At 40.7% G+C, this 19,568-nt stretch overlaps 1 protein-coding gene across 3 annotated transcripts in view; it reads left to right on the forward strand.

Annotated features, from left to right (window-relative positions):
- The window catches only part of CSMD3 (CUB and Sushi multiple domains 3), a 1,168,908-nt gene that overhangs the window by 1,092,822 nt on the left and 56,518 nt on the right, over positions 1–19,568 (forward strand). For all 3 annotated transcript variants that reach the window (XM_077808852.1, XM_077808853.1, XM_077808854.1), the window contains 3 exons: positions 4,018–4,200; positions 7,043–7,219; positions 16,081–16,260. In XM_077808852.1, coding sequence (XP_077664978.1) covers positions 4,018–4,200; positions 7,043–7,219; positions 16,081–16,260 — 540 coding nt within the window. The remainder of the gene's footprint in view (positions 1–4,017; positions 4,201–7,042; positions 7,220–16,080; positions 16,261–19,568) is intronic.

Genomic DNA, 19,568 nt, shown 5'->3' on the forward strand with positions numbered 1-19,568 from the left:
TGCTCAAGTACTCTGATGATTGGGGTCATGGGAATCTAAATAAATAAATGTAGGTGCCCTAGAAAGATTTTGATACCTAAATTTAGAGGTCCAAATGTGAACATGTTGGCTATCATATCTACAACTAGCTCGTTCACTCATAAGAATGAGGAAATTTTCTAATGCTAGTAAGCACCAATGAATGAGAATAGATAGGGTTCTGTGCATTTTTTCCCACATGGCAGAAAGATCACATTCTAATAATACTACATTACCACGTTGGAAACTTTTCAGAAATGAGAGGTCAGTTCAATACTGTTTAACTTCATTGAAATCATTTTACTTTTCTCTAAAGCAGATTTTACCTCTTTTTGTGACTGTGTGTTAGAGGTAAAAGAGAATCTGTGTCCCTAATAAAAAACAAACAAACAAATAAAAAACCCTACAGATCCCAACCCCAGCCTTCTGGAGATGCACTACTGTTAAGAGATGCCCAGTGCTGCTGTTTTTTCCTGAGTTTGTGACAGGCATAGGAAGATAAACATGGGATGCAAAATACTGAATGGGTTAAACCCACAGACCAGCCCTGGATTTACTTAGCTACCTGGACTAGAATGAGTACTACTACTAATAATAAATTATTATTATAAAATCATAGATTATCAGGGTTGGAAAGGACCTAAGGTGGTCATTTAGTCCAACCCCCTGCTCAAAGCAGGACCAATCCCCAACTAGATCATCCCAGCCAGGGCATAAACATTGCTCATATATTATACATTTCTGCATAAATCACAAAGCAAAACAATCCAGTGCTTCCCGTATGACTCTCCCTCACTACTCAACTCAAAATATGTTTCTGCTGGTGAAAAGAGGAAATAGGTAAAATATGTCTGCTAGTTCTGGTTTGCATTCAGCACCCTGCTGTGCTGATGGGGCTGGTTGGCAAGGGCTATCTCTCTGTCACTACCCACCCCCCGCCACCTCTGATGCCCCAGTTTTTCCTAAACTCCACTGTGTCCATACATGCCAGGGATCTGTCATTCACTGGTCAAAATGTGAGTGTACTGGGTTCTGACTGTTTCCCACAGATAACAGCATGTCCTTATGACTCTGATATTTAAGTTCAGTTAAATACCTACATGGGTTATTAGAGAGAGAGAGAATATTATTTACCCCATTTATGAATACATTTTAGCACTGGCATGTATTTACCTAGTTATTGCTAATATAAAGGCATAATTTGATGCTCTCAGGTAAGTGCATTTTACACTAGTTGTAGTTAAAGTTTTTACTCTAGATTTAAACCATTGTAAATGAAAGCAGAGTTCGGCTCAATAATGATATTATGGTTTTCCTTTAGATCCTTGTTAGTGCAAGAGACTATACTTTTTATTATTTGTAAAATGTCACAAAATCCATGTGCTTTAGGTCTTTGGGCCAAAACCTCAGCTGCTGTAAGTTAGTATAGGCCCACCGAATTCACTGAAAAATTGAATGCCAATTTATACCAGCTGAGGCTCTGACCCGTTATTACATTTTTTGTGTTAAACTTGGTTACCTGTGTAGTCAACTGTTCTTTTGTCCAAAAATACTTCAAAGATATTTATCAAAAAGGACAGTGGCCAGGATTTTCAAAAAGAGGAACTTGTAATTATCGTCCTAAGTCTGTATTTAGAAACCCTAATAAGTGATCTGATTTGCAAAAGTGCTGAGACACCAAGTGGTTACACTGGGAACTGCTTGGAGCTCTATCCTCACCCCCAATCAGGACAGTTATTTAGGGTTCTAAATATGGATTTTAGACTTTTATTTCAAAAAATCTTGGCCACTATTTGTTTGCAAAACATTTATTTTGCGCTGTGTATATTAGAAATGGCAAAACGGTTAACTTTTTCCCACCATCTACTTTATAAAACATAAGTAGAATGTCAGCTGAAATGAGGTTTTATTCAGCGTACTGTCTTTCAGCTGGAAGTAGCTGAAAACCATGACAAATAGTTGGTGTTGAGAAAAATGCTGACTAAAGCTCACATACAATGGCAGCAATGTTGCCACTCCAGTGATAACATTAAAATGTGAAGTATGCACTGCAGTACTATTAGAAAACATGTGTTACAAGAAACTTGAATGAACAGGAAATTCATCTGTAAGTCGGTGACCTTGGAACATCTCATTCTGAATGAAGAACCATGGGTTTTTTTGTGGCTCTCACACCAAACTCTGGAACTAAACCCTAATACAAAATCATTAGCCATTTAGCTCAGGTGTGTCCTAATGTAACATAAAATGGTATAGACTAGGGGGACAAGCATTTTGTAGCTTGGGAAGCCTGAGTTTATTGCACGCTCTAGGGGTCTTTGCATCCCTCCCACAAGCTCCTCGTATGCCATCCCCTAATCCCCCTCTATTTCAGGGATTTCCTGCAAGTCCCCCAGTCTCTTCCCTGCCAGTAGTTCTGCGTGCCACTGACTTACCTAACCTAGGGTCCCCCATTCACCCCACATGCCAATGTCTTTGTGTGCACTCCCATTCCCACTTTCTTTCAGGACTTCCATTCTCCCTTCCCCACATATCAGATGCTCTGTGTGACCACTCCCTTCCTCCCATACTAAGCTTCTGAATCCCCTCACCAGGAATTCTTTGTGCCTCATCATTACCCCATCTCTCTATTCAAGAGTTCTCACATTCTAGCCTCTTGGAAGGTCTCTCTGTGTGTGCCCCCATTTCCCTTTTCCCTCCATATTCCCTCCTCTAAAACAGGGTACACCAATTTCCCTCTTTGACAGGAGTTGTTTGCCCCATATCCTTCTCCCCCATTCCCACCTTTCTCCCCAGGCCAGGAGCTCTGAGTGGCCTCTCTTCTCCCATTCCAAGGTCCCCCATTCTCCACCCCCATGACAGGAGTTCTCTATGTACCTCATTTCACCTGCCCCCATGGTAGAAATGTCAGGATTCAATAAGCATGGAAAGGGTCTTCCAATTTCCTTGCCACTGGGGGTTTTGTGCCCCTATTCCTCCTCCACCCGTTCTAGGGTTCCCAATCCTCCCCCATGGCAAGGTCTCTGTGTGAATCTTTATTACCCCCTCCACCCAATTTCCCACTGCTGCCCCCCCCCCCATTTTCCCCTATTTTCTGTCTGTCCCCTATTTTCCAGCTGCCACCTTCTCTCCTATGCTAGGGGCTCTGTGTGGCCCTATTGCCCACTGACCCCATACCAGGATTACCCTAGTCTTTCCCACGCCAAGGGCTCTGTGCATGACCCCTTTTTACTTTAAGCCCCCAAATATGCCCCTCCATTATTCTTTCTGTCTGGGAGATAAATCAGTCAGGTGTCAACATGTTGAACTCTTCTTGGAGGATAAGCAGGGGTATTGTTCTGTAGTGCAGAAAAGAGTTAATTGGTGCCATAAACTTGTTTGATCCCCAGAAAATTGCAGAGGTACTTGAAGCTTTGGTTGTGCTAATAAAGTAGCAGGGGCTCCATTTGTCCTCTACTTTCCCTCTTTCGTTTTTTTCTGATTTTCCCCCAAATCAGTAGGATTCTGGCCATTAATGCCTAGAACATTCCTGGAAATTTTGGAATTGATTGGATGCAGCATTCAAATGTTATCACATTACATACATGTATAAATGCAAACATGGAAAAGCCATCAATCTGAGTGTAAGGCCTTCACAAGCTTGGCCAGTTACCTGAGAAACATATAATTTCTGTGTGCTGTTTACGCTTCACTTAAATCTTGGTTACAAAGGTATCTTTGTAGCTACCAAATAATTTAAAAAGCCAAGTAAAGGGCCTGGACCCAGATTTTTAAAGGTATTTAGGCTTGGCTTTGCTCAGTGTTGCAATTCCTAACTGATTTAAGAGCTCAATCTAATTTTCAAAAGGGAAACAATGGGAAGCAATGCCTAAATACCTTTAAAAATCTGGGCCTTATAGTTCAAGTCAGTAGCTGTAAAATAGTCCTACAGTACTGATATAGTAGTGTAGTGTATCAAATGTTATAGTCATGTGAAAATCTTTGTTTTATAAATTCTAGGTGACGCTGCTGGTTCTTGTGGGGATCCAGGAATCCCAGGCCATGGTTCTAGAGAAGACAGTGATTTTAAAATTAAAAGTACTGTACGTTTCAACTGCGAGATTGGTTATATCCTTCATGGATCAGAAGAAAGAACATGTTTGGGAAATGGAACCTGGACAGGAAGACAGCCAGAGTGTAAAGGTAAATCACAAAAGGAAAATATATTTTATGTATATATCCTTAAAATGAATGTAATGTCAGTGAAAGGTTGCCAGAGTGAAATCCCTGGAGGTTAAACTGCTTGATTTAGCCACAGGACAGATAGAGTACAGGCAGTGGAAGAGTAGTCTTCTCCAAATCTGCTTACAAGTGTACTTTATAACCTCTACTTTGCTCTGGAGGGACAACATCTAGCATTGAGCTGACTGCTCCTCCAGCAGTCTTACATTTCTCCTCCTCCCCCAAGCCAGAAAGCATTGCCCTCTTCTTCCCACCAGCCAGGCAATCATGCCATTTCTGCTGTAAATGCTGACCACAATGCCAATTGTATGTCATAGTTCTTGTGATGCAGATACTTGTCCAGTGGGTACTGACTCGAGCCCACAAATCTTTTCACACAGAGACTGAAACAGCTATAAGATAATAATGGTTTTTGGTCACCTGGGTACAGTTCAAATCAATAACTAGAGATGATAAATTCATAGCCTTTTGAGACAACCATTACTTTCTCTCTCCCATCCTCCTTCTACCAGTTTGTACCAACTACATATTTTTTTCCTAGGAGGAAAAAATAGGTAAGCCCTGTAGACCTCACTTTTTTAATATTGTTTTTTTTCCTTTGACAAATGCTTTCCTGGTTGCTTCATTCCTAGTTACAGCTATTGTAAATATGAATACCAGTGGAAGGAGAAATTCAATTATTTTTAGAATTTCATTATACTACATATAATATGTCATAAATGATTAAACTATAAATTTTGTTTACTGATTAATATATGTTTCTCACTATTAGAAAATGAAAAACCCAATTTGAGTTACTTAAAACGAACCACTCTAGAATTGTGGAGCAAGATGTATTACCATAAAAACAAGACCTAACCAGATATTTATGGAGAATCATTTATGGTACTTCAGTCATCTTGATTTCACACATAAGAAGTAATTCCCAACAGACCCTGTTTGAGAAAAAAGCTTCCTGAATAGCAGAAGAAAATTTAAAAGCCTCTTTTCTCTTATTATCCACTTTATTATTATGGATTGTTCTGTCTTTAAGAGATAGCCATCTTATTTTGAAGGAGACAGCTTAATTAACATTGTCTGGCTATAACCAAAGAAGGACAGAGCACACTTGTTATGGATTTAATCAGGCCGCAACTTTATTATTAGATGTCTGGGACGAACTGGCAGATAACATTGTATCGTGCAGGTAACCCCCTGTTTATTCTGTAATTACCTGGGGGGCTTCCACCAGTTCCCCTCTTTTTCCAACCAGGTCCTTACTATCCACCCCCCTAGGAGGAGGGTTAAGGTGGGCTATAAGAAAGAATATTGGCTCCCTGCCGTTCCAACCATAGGCACCCCAAACTGGTTAATATTCCGTTCCTTTAACCAGCACCTCCTTTTTAAGTCCTTTACCAGGCCATTTATCTGGTAACTGGATGCCTTCCCTATGGAGTACCTGCACTGGATATCCGCACAAGGCGGCACCAGTAATTAGCTGGGCTGCCTTCTCCACAAACCCAGTTGGGTTCCCAGACACTTTTCAATGGTCTCTTGTACAGCAGCCAAAAAACAGGTCACCCCCAAGTCTGATAGGTGAACCCCCATCCTTCCAAATGAACTCAGTTGCCCCTTGCACTATGCAAGGATCATCGAGAACTCACGCAGATGGGTTGCAAACACCATGTACCGCAGCACCCTTCCCTTCTTGATGGGCCATATCGGTGACCAGCATTCCGGGTCCTGAAATTGGAAGAACTCTTTACAAACCTCTTCAAAGCACAGCCATGTGCTCAGAGCCAAGGATTTCCATGCCACCGCCAAGAACCACATATGCCATGGCTTCGTAGCACCAGCGGCATCTACTTGAGTTCATTGCTAGCATTAAAGCATTCCCCCAGCATTTTCTGACCTTGTTCCCTCTCCCACCGCATCATAAAGCAGTGCTGCCTTCCTTCTGGACAATGCCAGCTTTAGGTGTGGTGTGGTCAAACCCACTTTTAATATTCTTCTTGATGAACAGATGTAACGCTGATACAAAGTAATAATAAATAAATAAATATCTTATAATCTGTAGGGGGACATAATCACCCAAACTGAGCTTTCTTCCTTTGTATTTTGACCTTTTCTACTATCAAACTGGATTGCCATCATATTATTTTACATTTCAAGATATCTAAGATGCTTTCTTATTCATTTATCTTAGAAATCCTCTTGGAGATATGTATATGGAATAAAGACTGCTGTTGTCTTAACTTTGCTTATATTATATTATATTATATTATATTATATTATATTATATTTATTAAAGAATGGTATTTAGGTGAAAAGCCATGTACTTCAAAGTTTGGAAATTCTAGATTTATAGTTGCTTGTGCAATGTTAATTCTTCATTTCAGCCTCCATCCTGTGCATTGAACGAGGCACAGTCCTGTGGAAAAAATAGTTTGTGATAATGTAATTAAAAATGGTATCATAATGCATACTCACAAGTGGACCGAATTGAGGTTTTAGGGGCAACCGTAAATCTGGCATTTTCTAGCTTTCCTGTGCTTGATTTTGCAACCTAAATAACTTTATTTTACCATAAGATTTTTAAGTGTAATTTCCTATGTATTTTTCTCCAAGGAAAAAGATAAAAATAAATTATGGTATATACAATTGTAATAAACCATCGTCATCACATGTTGTCAACAGGATTTGAAAGCTAAATCTTCAGCTTTACCAAAGACTTCTATCCCTTAAACCTGCTGGCAGAAGGAGCATTACCTGATTGATAATTTAACATTTTAACATCTTATACATTTAACATTTTATTTTATAGCTGTGCAGTGTGGTAATCCAGGAACAACTGCTAATGGGAAAGTATTTCGTATAGATGGCACAACATTTTCTAATTCGGTAATTTATTCCTGTATGGAAGGATACATACTTTCTGGATCTTCTGTAAGACAATGTACTGCCAATGGAACATGGTCTGGATCCTTGCCAAATTGCACAAGTAAGATTAATCTTCAATGAATAGTCTTCATGTTTAACCATAACTATGGCCCATCAGATATTGTTTAGTCTTTTTAATTAAATTCTTCATTCTTGTAAATACAGTAATACAGAATTTAGGTATTAACTGCCAGCTGTTCCCTCACAACACTTCATAAACTCTTGGTAATTTACATAAAGTACATTCAACCATGAAAATATTATGTAAGTGTAATATGAAGAATAAAATGTTTGAAGAAAGATGAGTTAAAACATACTGACTAGTATTACATTTAAAGGCACTTGTACATTCATATATTCTGCCCACTTAAACTTTCCTCTAACGGTAAAAAGTATTTTCTTGTGTTCAGATTTTGTGGTGTTAGTGTTCAGTTTTGTGTATGTTTTGTGTGATGCATCTGCTCATATGATAATGTGCTGGTCACTTGCTGAGCATGTTTTCTTTGTGAAACAGGAATAAAATACAATCGCTACTTGCTTTGCCATGAAAAAACTCATTTTCACTCACAAATGCATTCGCCTTTTTAATCCTTGTCTATATGGTTCATAGTTTTTACAAAAAAAAAAAAAAGCAAACTGTGGAATAGTGTTTTTTTCTTATAACTTTGATTGCTGTAGCTGCCATTTTGTTTATTATTTATAAGTATTCTAAGTGGTTGCATAATATGTTTGTGGTGTGCATTTCAAATTTTTATTTGACATTTGAAAACTTCTGTAACTTCTTATACTATATTTCCTGCTCAGTGATTGCAATCTATAACTTTTCAAGTGTTTCTGTTGTAGTGTTCAAGTGTGATTGCATGACCTTCGAAGATTATACATACAGTACTTGTGACATCACTTTATTTTAATGGAGTTATCAGTGGGTATCTACAATGTATTAACTGACCACAGTTTCAGAAAAGAAACTGCAGCATTTGACAGTTCTTGCAAGACAATATAAGAGTTCATGAAAAACTTGTTTGCTTTCCCTGAATGTGTGGCATATTGTTTTAGTACTATAGGTTCAGATAACAAAACCAAACATGCTTCAGATTGTTTCATTTAACTTCACTCCACGCTGGCCTGTGCTTGACCTTTTAGAACATAAGAACGGCCATACTGGGTCAGACCAAAGGTCAATCTAGCCCAGTATCCTGTCTTCCAACAGTGGCCAATGTGAGTTGCCCCAAAGAGAATGAACGGAACAGGTAATTATCAAGTGATCCATCCCATTGCCCATTCCCAGCTTCTGGCAAACAGAGGCTAGGGACACCATCCTATCCATACTAGCTAGTAGCCATTGATGGTTCTATTCTCCATGAACTTATCTAGTTCTTTTTTGAATCCTGTTATGGTCTTGGCCTTCACAACATCCTCTGGCAAGGAGTTCCACAGGTTGACTGTGAGTTGTGTGAAAAAAAATACTTGCTTTTGTTTGTTTTAAATCTGCTGCCTATTAAGCACTTTTCAGCACTTTCTCATTCTCTCTCTCTCTCTCACTCACACACAGAGAGAGAGAATCCTCTCCTTGGAAGTCATGACTGATAGGCTAACCTCACCAATAAGACCTCAAAGGAACTGAAACTGATTTTTGGGACCTATTTGTAAGTGCTAGAACTGCATTACAGCACCATTCTTTCTGCCTCTGTGAGCAGTTCTGTGCAGCTCTTCTCTGAGGAAAGGTCACAGACCCTTGAGTTCAGCAGCTGTCCTCCCCGTATCCTCCTTTTCCCATTTCGCCTTTCTCAAATTGTCCTCCCTATACCTCTAAAAGTTGCCAACCCAGACATCAACAGTCAAACTTTGCTATTGCTGCATTCAAAACAATTCAAAACAGGGATCTGAGTTTTCCTTAAAAAATTCAGTATGACCAGGGAGAGTCTCTTATGCTGTGAGTGGATGAGTTGAAGTTGGTTTCTCACCAAAAGTTGTCTGTCCATTAGTGAGGCAAGTGCTCAGTTTATCCATGATCAGAAGAGGGAGGATTTTCATTCAAGAGAGCTTTGATGAAGGTAGAGCTTGTAGGACATCCACCCAGACTCTGGCTGGAGAGGATCCACCTAGCAGTTATGAATCTGCTGCTAAGCCATCAAATCATCCATCCCTTCCGGCGATATCAGTCAGTCCTAACACAGCTCTGCCATTCCTGGCTGTGATAACACTTAATACCTTGGCAAATCTCCCTAGAGAGGAGTTCATCTGACCATTTTGTTTCTCACCTCTCTTCCTCCAACATGTTCCAGCCTCCTTGAAAGAACTGTTTGAAGTGGACATTGCTGCATACTAATTGTACACAAGGTCAGTTCCATTACATGGGTCTCTCAGCCTGGGAAAGATAGATCTAGTCAACCCCTCCAGAGAGACTCTGCTGTGTCAAGCAGAAAACAGTCCCTCTCTATCCTCCAGTGGTCCCCAGGATAGCAGTGAAGCCCTGTGATCTCCTCTTTCCTGGATTCTCTGAAAAGGAACAGGCTTTATATCTCATATCTCAGAATCCTGTCCAGAGTCTTCCTTGACAACAGGAAAAGTCCTTCTGTCCTGTATCTCAGGCACTGTGGCCAGTTTGGATGATGTTAACTCATCATTTAAATCTGTCAGATGTTGATACTAGAACAATTTTCCAAAGTGCAGATGGAGCTAGGAATGCATGTTCTCTATTAGAAGGAATATGTGTAAAGGGAACTTTTCATTTTTTGAGTCTCTGGAAAACATTTCAGACTCTGAGTGGAAGAGCCCCTCCAGCCAGATATCTTCTAGCAAAATCTGCTGCAGGCAATGCAGTGTGCCCAGAACAGAATATTCCCATTTTGTTCTGTCCCCAGATTGACTTAGTGGAGGTATGCCAGTTTACAGCAGCTGAGACTCAATATCTGCATATCACTTTCAAAGGAGCTCTGCAAGTGCTAGCATCCTGCATTGTCACCTCCTACCATGAGCTTATTCACCCCAAATCAGTCCTGTAGGAGAACATTTATGAATTATTGGATCTCATACAAACAGCTACAAAACTTCCTCAAGGGACTCTCTTTTTTTGTAGAATGCTGCTTGTGACATAGCAATACTTTCTTCTCCATCTCTCTCCTCTGCATTAAATAGCTAAAAGACTTATCTGGCTGCTGTACTGGAAGTGGACTCCCTCCCATCACACAGTTTGAGGTGGTTAGCCACTTACTGAAGACCTAAGCACAGTGGCTAAGGAACTAACTGGTCCCAGCACACTCAGTGAGATCAGGAAGGCCACAGTCCTATCTATGGTTGTCCTTCTCTGCTTCTTTTTTCTTTCCTCTCCTTTCCCTTGTAGTTCCATTCTTCACTGGGAAAGACATGAGGTGCAATTATCATGGTTACTGGTACATACCAGTAACTGTCACCTCTGTCTGTGGGACACCAGTGCCCTTTTCCATAGTTAGCAACAATCCGAGATGGTTATTCGCCAAGAGTGTATGGATGTGCTTTGGCCCACTCTGAGAGCTATGCCTCTGCTGATGGAAATGGGGGATGTGATCCACGAAAGACTCAAGGTAGTCCATGAAAACTTAAGACCTCTAAGTCACGGTCATATGTAGGGTCTGCAGGGCTTGCAGCCAGTCTCTGTCTGATGAGAGTCCTCATTCTTACAACTGTGAGTCAGCAGAACCTTTGAGTTTAGTGAGACTTTCTCAGCTGCTTCTTCCATTCCTGTAGCTCTGACTCTCGGCCCCCTCCATCTTCCCCCCACTTCCTGCTCTGGTCCTGAAACTTGCAATCTCCTCTACACTAGGATGAGCATATTTATCCCTATTTCTTCTTTTTCTTGAATGAGGGGTTTCTCTTTGGTTCTCATTCTTTATCAGACTCTCTCCTGTGAATGTGTCCAAATCCTTGTGAATGCTCATTGTCAACTGTCAACAGGTGATTGGCCGTAAAATCAGCCACTGAAGACTTTTGCTTCAGTTTAGTGGTCTCAGAGACAGTCACACATGTCTGATAGTGGACTGGGCTATGTAAACTCTAAACCAAGCATAATTGGAAACTAGTCCATCGGGATCCAAAGTAGAGGGTACCATATTGCTCCCTTCTCGGGTTATAGCAGATATGCCTATTTTTGGCCAATACATTTATTTGTTTTTTCTACTTTGATCTTCTTTAGGTTTTCCAGACCTCAAGATTAGCGGTACGTTAAGATTCTACTAACACAAATTCCTCATCCCTTTAGGAAGAGGTGGTATCTCATAGTCCTCTGGCTTCTCTCAGCGGAGTCTTTTTCAGACATTTGGTCTAAGGGACATGGTATTTATCATTTCCTTGTGTCCCAGTCCAGTGTTTTGAGTTATAAGAATCACCCGAAAGTGTCAGAGCAATGGTCAATCTAGCTCAATATCCTGTCTGCTGACAATGGCCAATGCCAGGTTCTTTAGAGGGAATGAATGGAACAGGCAATGATCGAGTGAGCCATTCCCTGTTGTCCCCTCCCAGCTTCTGACAATCAGAAGCTAGGGACACCCACAGCATGGCATTGTATCCCTGACTGTCTTAGGTAATAGCCGTTGATGGACCTATCTTCCATGAACTTTTCTCATTCTTTTTTGAACCCTGTTATAGTTTTAGCCTTCACAACATCCCTTGGCAAAGAGTTCCATGGGTTCACTGTGTGTTCTGTGAAGAAGTATTTCCTTTTGTTTGTTTTAAACCTGCTGCCTATTAATTTCCTGGATGACCCCTGGTTCTTGTGTTTTGTGAAGCGGTAAATAAGACTTTCTTAATCTCTTTCTCCATGCCATTCATGATTTTATAGTCCTCTATCATATCCTCTCTTAGTTGTCTCTTCTCCAAGCTGAAAAGTCCCAGTCTTTTTAATATCTCCTCATACAGAAGGCATTCCTTACCCTTAATCATTTTTGTTGCCCTTCTCAGTACCTTTTCCAATTCCAATATATCTTTTTTGACATGGGGCAACCAGAACTGAATGCAGTATTCATGGTGTGGGAGTACCATGGATTTATATAGTGGCATTATTATATTTTCTTATTATCTATCCTTTTCCTAATGGTTTAACATTCTATTAGCAGATGTTTTTGGATAACTATCCACAATGACTCCAAGATCTCTTTCTTGAATGGTAACAGCTAATTTAGATCCCCTTATTTTATATGTATAGTTGGGATTATGTTTTCCAATGTGTATTACTTTGCATTCATCAGCATGAATTTCATATGCTGTTTTGTTGCCTAGTCACCCAGTTTAGTGAGATCCCTTTGTAACTCTTCACAGTCTTCTTTTCACTTAACTATCTTGAGTAATTTTGTAGAATTTTCAAATTTTGCCACTTCCCTGTTTATCCCTTTTTCCAGATCATTCATGAGTATTTTAAACAGCACTCGTCCCAGTACAGATTCCTGAAAGACACCACTGTTTATCTTTCTCCATCCTGAAAACTGACTATTTATTCCTACCTTTTGTTTCCTGTCTTTTAACCAGTTGCTGATCCATGAAAGGACCTTCAGTCTTATCCCATGACTTCTTACTTTGCTAAAGAGACTTTGGTGAGGGACCTTGACAAAGGCTTTCTGAAAGTCCAAGTACTCTATATCCACTTGATCATCCTTGTGCATGTTTGTTGACCCCCTCAAAGAATACTAATAGATTGGTGAGGTGTGATTTCCCTTTACAAACGACATGTTGACTCTTCCCCAACAAATCTTGTTCATCTATACGTTAGGCTTACTAGCCTGTAATTGCTAGTATCACCTCTGGAGCCTTTAAAAAAAAAAAAAAAACTCCTCCAGTCATCTGGTACAGAAGATGATTTAAATGATAGGTTACATACCACAGTTAGTAGTTTCTCAGTTTCATATTTGAGTTTCTTCAGAATTATTGAGTGAATACCATCTGGTTCTGGTGACTTATTATTGTTTAATTTCTCAATTTGTTCCAAAACCTCCTTTACTGACACCAAAATCCAGGACAGTTCCCCAGGTTTGTCAGCTAAAAAGAATGGCTCAGCTGTGGGAATCTCCCTTTCATCCTCTGCAGTGAAGACCAATGCAAAGATTTCATTTCACTTCTCTTTCCATGAATTCTCCCTCGATCTTCCAGTTGCCCCACTGATTGTTTGGCAGGCTTCCAGCTTCTGATGTAGGGTTTGTTGTTGTTTTGCTGTTAGTTTTTTGAGTCTTTGGCTAGTTGCTCTTCTAATTCTTTTTTGGTCTGCTCAGTTATACTTTTCCACTTGACTTGCTAAAGTTTATTCTCCTTTCTATTTTCCTCAGTAGGATTTAGCTTCCCATTTTTAAAGGATGTCTTTTTGCCTATAACTACTTCTTTTACGTTGTTTAGCCATGATGGCACTTTTTAGGTCCTCTTACTAGTTTTGTTTCTTTTTAGGGTGTATACGTTTAATATGAGCATCTATTACAATGTTTTTAAAACGTTTCAATGCAGCTTGCATGCATTTCACTTTTGTGACTCTACCTTTTAATTTCCATTTTACTTGCATCCTCATTTTTGTACAGTTGAATTTAAATGCTACTGTGGTTGACTTCTTTGGTGTTTCTTTCCTCCTACCCCCCCAAGTATATTAAATTTAATTATATTATGGTCACTATTACTAAGTGTTTCAGCTATATTCACCTCCTGGACCAGATCCTGTGCTCCATTTAGGACTAAATCAAGAATTGCCTCTCCCTTTGTGGGTTCCAGGACTAGCTGCTCCAAGAAGCAATCATTTGTAGTGTCAAGAAACTTTATCTCTGCATCCTATCCTGAGTGACATGTACCCAGTTAATATGGGGACAATTACAATCCCCCATTATTACTGCATTTTCTATATTTATGCTCTAATCTCCTGGAGCATTTCACAATCACCATCACCATTCTGCTCAGGTGGTCGGTAGTATATTCCTAATGCTATATTCTTATTATTCAAGCATGGAATTTCTATCCATAAAGATTTTATGGTACAGTTTGATTCATTTAAGATTTTACTGAATATGATGCTTTCTTTCACATATAGTGCTACTTCCCCACCAACACGACCTAGTCTTTTATTCCTGTATATTTTGTATCTTGGTATTATCGTGTCCCATTGATTATCATCATTCCACCAAGTTTCTGTGATGCCTACTATATCCTCATTTAATACCAGGCTCTCAAGTTCTTCCACCTTAGTATTTAGACTGCTAGAATTTGTATGCAAGCACTTATAAAATTTGTCACTTTTTAGTTCTCTGCCAGTATGTGATGTAATTGAATGGGATTCTTTCATTTGGCTATTTCCTCTTCAGTTCTTACCTGTACTTCATGATCTTCCATCCTCTCCTCCTTACTAGGATATAGAGAATCCCGGTTAGTACATCATCCCCTAAGGGATGTCTGTGTCTGAACCATGTGCTTTTCTGTACCTGTTGGCTTTCCCCCAGCCCTTAGTTTAAAACTCCTCTACAACCTTTTAATTTTACATGTCAGCAATCTGGTTCCATTTTGGTTTAGGTGGAGCCTATCCTTCCTGAATAGGCTCCTCCTTTCCCAAAAGGTTTCCTAGTTCCTAATAAAGTTAAACCCCTCCTCCCTACACCATCATCTCATCTGTGCATTGAGACCCTGCAGTTCTCCCTGTCTAACTGGCCCTGCCCGGGGAGCTGGGATCATTTCAGAGAATGCTACCATGGAAGTTCTGGACTTCAGTTTCCAGTAGCCTAAATTTGACTTCCAGGACCTCTCTCCTATCTTTCCCTAGGTCATCTGTATGTATCACAACCACCAACTTCTCCCTAGCACTACACATAAGCCTGTCTAGATGGCTTGAGAGATCCATAGCCTTTGCACCCAGCAGGGAATTCACCATGCGGTTCTCTTTATCATCACAAGCCCAGCTCTCTGTATTTCTAATGATTAAATCCTCCATTACTATTATCTGTCATTTCCTAGAAACTGGGATTCCCTCCCATGGAGAGGTATTCTCATTGCAAGAGGATACCATGACATCATCTGGAAGGATGGTCCCAAATATGGGATTGTTTCCCTCCACTCCAGTTTGATGTTCTCCTTCCCCAAGAGTTTCATCCTCCTCAACAGCACAGAGGCTATCCAACTGCTCTACTGTGTCAATCTTCCCACCAACTGTTTCTTTATGTTCTTCCCTCCCTGTTCCTTAATTTGGAGCTGGTTGGGAAGCATTTGATTTCTGGGTGGTTGTTTTTAAGACATATATGTTATTTGTAAGGATGATTGTGTCCTGGTCTTATTTTCTGTGCAAGAAATACTTAACAAGCTGGTCCCATTCTTTCAGCCTCTACTTTCTCTTTGTCAGTGGTAAACTGGCATTCTCATTAAGTGTTTATTTGCAAAGTTCTGGATCAGGGAAACTTTTTTTCTGATTTTCATGGAACAGGAGGATGGATACTCTTCCTCAATCTGTTGCAGGTCCCTTATTGCCAGAGGTAAAACTTTTGGTTTTTTTTCCCCTCTCATTGTAGTCATTAACTTCTTAATTTGGGAAATTTCTGTACAATCTTTAAGGAGATCCAGATGAGTGACTTTCACACTGTGTGGTCCTTGGCAAAAAATCTGCTTATCCTCATATGCCTACTTCTTTTTAGTGTCTTTGTTTTCCAACTGCCATTTTCTAATCCTGACATTTAAGTGATTAAAATAGTACAGTCCATTTTTTTCACTTTTGAACAGGTGTACTCATTTTTCCCTAAAATGTAGCTGCAGTAAGTATCCACATATTGTGTTAGGTAGATGAATTAAGTGATATATATGTTTACCTAATGTAGCTGAAAATAAACATTTGCTATATTTTTGGCAATAAATCATTAATTTGACTATGTGCTTTTTCTCCTCACAGATACACAGTCACATTAATAATTTACCTTCTGTTCTTCAACTCCTTACTTGCAGTAATCAGTTGTGGAGACCCAGGTATACCAGCTAATGGCTTGAGATATGGTGATGATTATGTTGTTGGACAAAATGTTACCTATATATGCCAACCCGGCTATACAATGGAATTGAACAGCTCCATAATTCGCACCTGTACTACCAACGGCACATGGAGTGGAACAATCCCAACTTGTAAAGGTATCACAATGATTTTGGGTATCAGAACATTTTTGTGTGTGACATTTGTACCTGTTGTGTACTGTAACATGTTAGTCAAACTAAGTAAACATTCATCATTATAACCAAAGACTAAACATGTCTGGACATGTTAATATTTATTTTGTCTATAGGGTAAATTGAGTTGGGGGGCTTTAAAAATTGTTGTCTTACCATTTGTGTCTTTTATTTTGTTTCAAAAATTTAAAGTGTTAGCAGTGTTAGGGTGTAGTGTTAGGGTGTAGTGTTAGGGTGTAGTGTAGGGTTAGCAGTGTTAGGATGTTACTGGGGCTCCAGGAGCCTCTTACTAAGTTTCTGCTTGAGAGAGTTCAGGTGACTTCCCTTCTTTTAATGGAGTGTGCCCTTTTTCTGCATAATGTTAATCTACCGGATCTGATATATTTCAGCAGTGTCTTTTGTGAACCTAGATGGTATTGGACTTTCTAATTGTCTAGATTGCAGTAAATGATTTTTTTCCCCATGGCTGGATAGCACTGGACTGTCTTGTCCTTCCCACCAGGAACTTTGGCCAACCCCTCCCTTGTTTAGGGTACAGAAGTTCAACACTCTCCAGTAGTATTAATATACTCAGCATATTTTTTAACAGCAAAGTCTAAATATTTCCAGCTGATGCCCTAATGTACATTTGTTTGGCATCTGATGTTTCCTCCTTCCTGTGTAACTTAGAAAAACAAAAGAGTAAATCCCCTGATCCTTCACACTTCCTATCTGCTTGCACATGCATCCCTTATTTACAGGTATTACAGGGAAGTTCTTGCTGTAGCCTGTAGTTAAAAAATTGGCAGCTTATAACTGCATTTTATTGTAATGTACCATCAAAAAACTATTCTAGTGATGTCATCAAAACTGCTATTTTCAAAGTAACCTACAACGTCTTCCTTGCTAAATTTAAGGGCATCTTCTCCAGGCTCATTCTCCTTGATATTTCTCCTTGATATTTGGGCTGTTGTTACCCAAAGGACATTAACTGGGAGTAGTGGGTATACACCAGAGTATGAAGGGAAAAGTTCAACTTTGAGATGAGGACAGAGGTTGTAAGCTCTTTGGGGAAGGTACACTTCTCTTCTGTCAGTCAGTCACTGTACACACTTACGCACTGTACAAATATTAAGTAATAACCATATGTGAAATCTCTGATGCTCTCAGAAATTCCTTATTTTATTCCATGCAAATTTCTGTACAATGACAAGTTGTACACTTTTAAACTAATATTATAGTTTATTTTGAATATGTAATCAAAAGGAATGTATCATATATAACAATTTATTTGGAATATATAGTAGCTATTTGTTACTGTTAGGAGGATTTGGTACAATTTAGATACAATAAGTGGACAGTGAACTGCTCAGAGTATGCAAACACTATTTTCCAGCTGCCGCTGAAATACTAGATGCATATGATTCTCCCACATTGTCTTGCGGAGACCAAGGATGTGTGTGTTCATTCACAAGTAAATGTCAGTCAGGCATTGTACTTTTCAGTAAAACTGTCTTAAATATCACTTCTTTTTTACTACCAATTTCAGCTGAAACCCCAAGCAGAATCCAGTGCAGATATACATTATTAATGGTTCAAGCTCTGCTGTTATTGTTGATAGAACCTTGACAGGGCTGTGTTCACTTTTATTCATAGAATCATAGAATATCAGGGTTGGAAGGGACCTCAGGAGGTCATCTAGTCCAACCCCCTGCTCAAAGCAGGACCAATCCCCAACTAAATCATTTATTTCTTCATTTTGAGGCTGCGGTCATTTACTTATTCTTTCCTGACCCTGGTTCCCCTATATTGCCAACAGACATTCTGCAGCCCATTGTCTGCGTCAACTCAGTTACATATGCGCTATTCCCCTCCTGTTTGCAGTTTCTGGAGGTAGTTCAAAGCTGAAGCACAGCCAGTGCTAACCACACCCCCTTCTCCTGTTTGCTCCCAGATGTTCTGCCTCCGTGGCAGCAAATAAATGGTGGTTCACTCACTCCCATCCTTTTCTTTTAGATTTGTTATTTTTAGCCATTTTGGGGTCAGTTAAAGCATTTTCATTTGCTTTCAAGTCTCCTCACCTCCTCCTGGTCTGGGATCTGAGCAGCACGGTGGTCATAGCCACCCAGAGCCTCCACTGCAGCATCTCCCTGCCGAGCTCCTCCGCCCCCTTCCAGGCATGCAGAGCAGCTGTGCAAGCAACGGATAAAAGCCAAATAGTGCTCTAAATGTGAAGCACCTTTCTCAGGCCAAGCAGAAAGTAAAAAATGCCCAATCTGCCCCCAAACACCCACCCCTATCTCTGCTAGGACATGGGACTCTGAGCGGACAGGAATATTGGTGCCTTCCCACCAGTTAGTCTTGATTCCACCGTAGAAAACCCCCACTAGGAGAGTGAAGCAGAACTAGGAGGGAGGTTTGGAGGACAAGGAGACCTTCCCTCAGCTGACCCAGAAGGTAAGTCCTGGGGCATAAAGAAGCATAAAGATGAGACCCTTTCTGGTCTATTGTTTCCCTCTCTCTCTCCCTCCCTCCCCCCCCAAGTGGAAAGAAGCATAGCACCTACACAACTCTTCTGCTGCACACCGTGAACCAGAGGATTCTTGTGATCCTCTGAGTTAAGTTCTGCAAAACCCAGAGAATCTGGGTCCCCCCAAAAGCAAAAGCAAGTGTTTCCTTCTTAAGGCAGCTTTTTTTCACTGAAAAAGTAGGGTGAAAATCAGGGGCTAGATTCCTTCTCCTTTGCCTTCTCCCACTGAGGGAGTGTGTGCTGGGGGTTATCTCCCTCACAGACTATGCCTGCACTATAAGCTAGGGATGTGCTTCATACCAGTGGCAGATTAGCCACTGGGAAAACTGCCCATGGGCCCCAGCCAAATGGAGGGCCCTGGAAAAATTGATGTCCCTGAGTGCTGATCCACTCTGCCCGGCGCTCCTGCTGGGGAGTGGGATCGGGGTGTGGCGGCTTGCCCCACTCCGCCTGCCTGCCTGGCACTCCTGTCGGGGATCAGGGTCAGGGCGTGGGGGCTTCTCCTTCCTGCCTAGCACTCCTGCCCCCGCGCCCTGACCCTGTTCCCCCCGACAGGAGCGCGGGGTGGGCGTAAGAATCCCTTGTGCCCTGATCTTGCTCCCTGGGAGGAGCGTTGGGTGGGGACAGAGTGGGCTGCAGGCAGAAGGGATGGGGAGGGCCCCAACTTGCTCTGGCCCAGGGCCCCACAAGACTGTAATCCGCCTCTGACACATACTCAAGCTAGCATGCGTGTAAGCAGCAGTGTAGCTCAGTAACATGGCAC

This window comes from Eretmochelys imbricata, chromosome 2 (assembly GCF_965152235.1).
Source record: "Eretmochelys imbricata isolate rEreImb1 chromosome 2, rEreImb1.hap1, whole genome shotgun sequence".
Lineage (NCBI taxonomy): Eukaryota > Metazoa > Chordata > Testudines > Cheloniidae > Eretmochelys > Eretmochelys imbricata.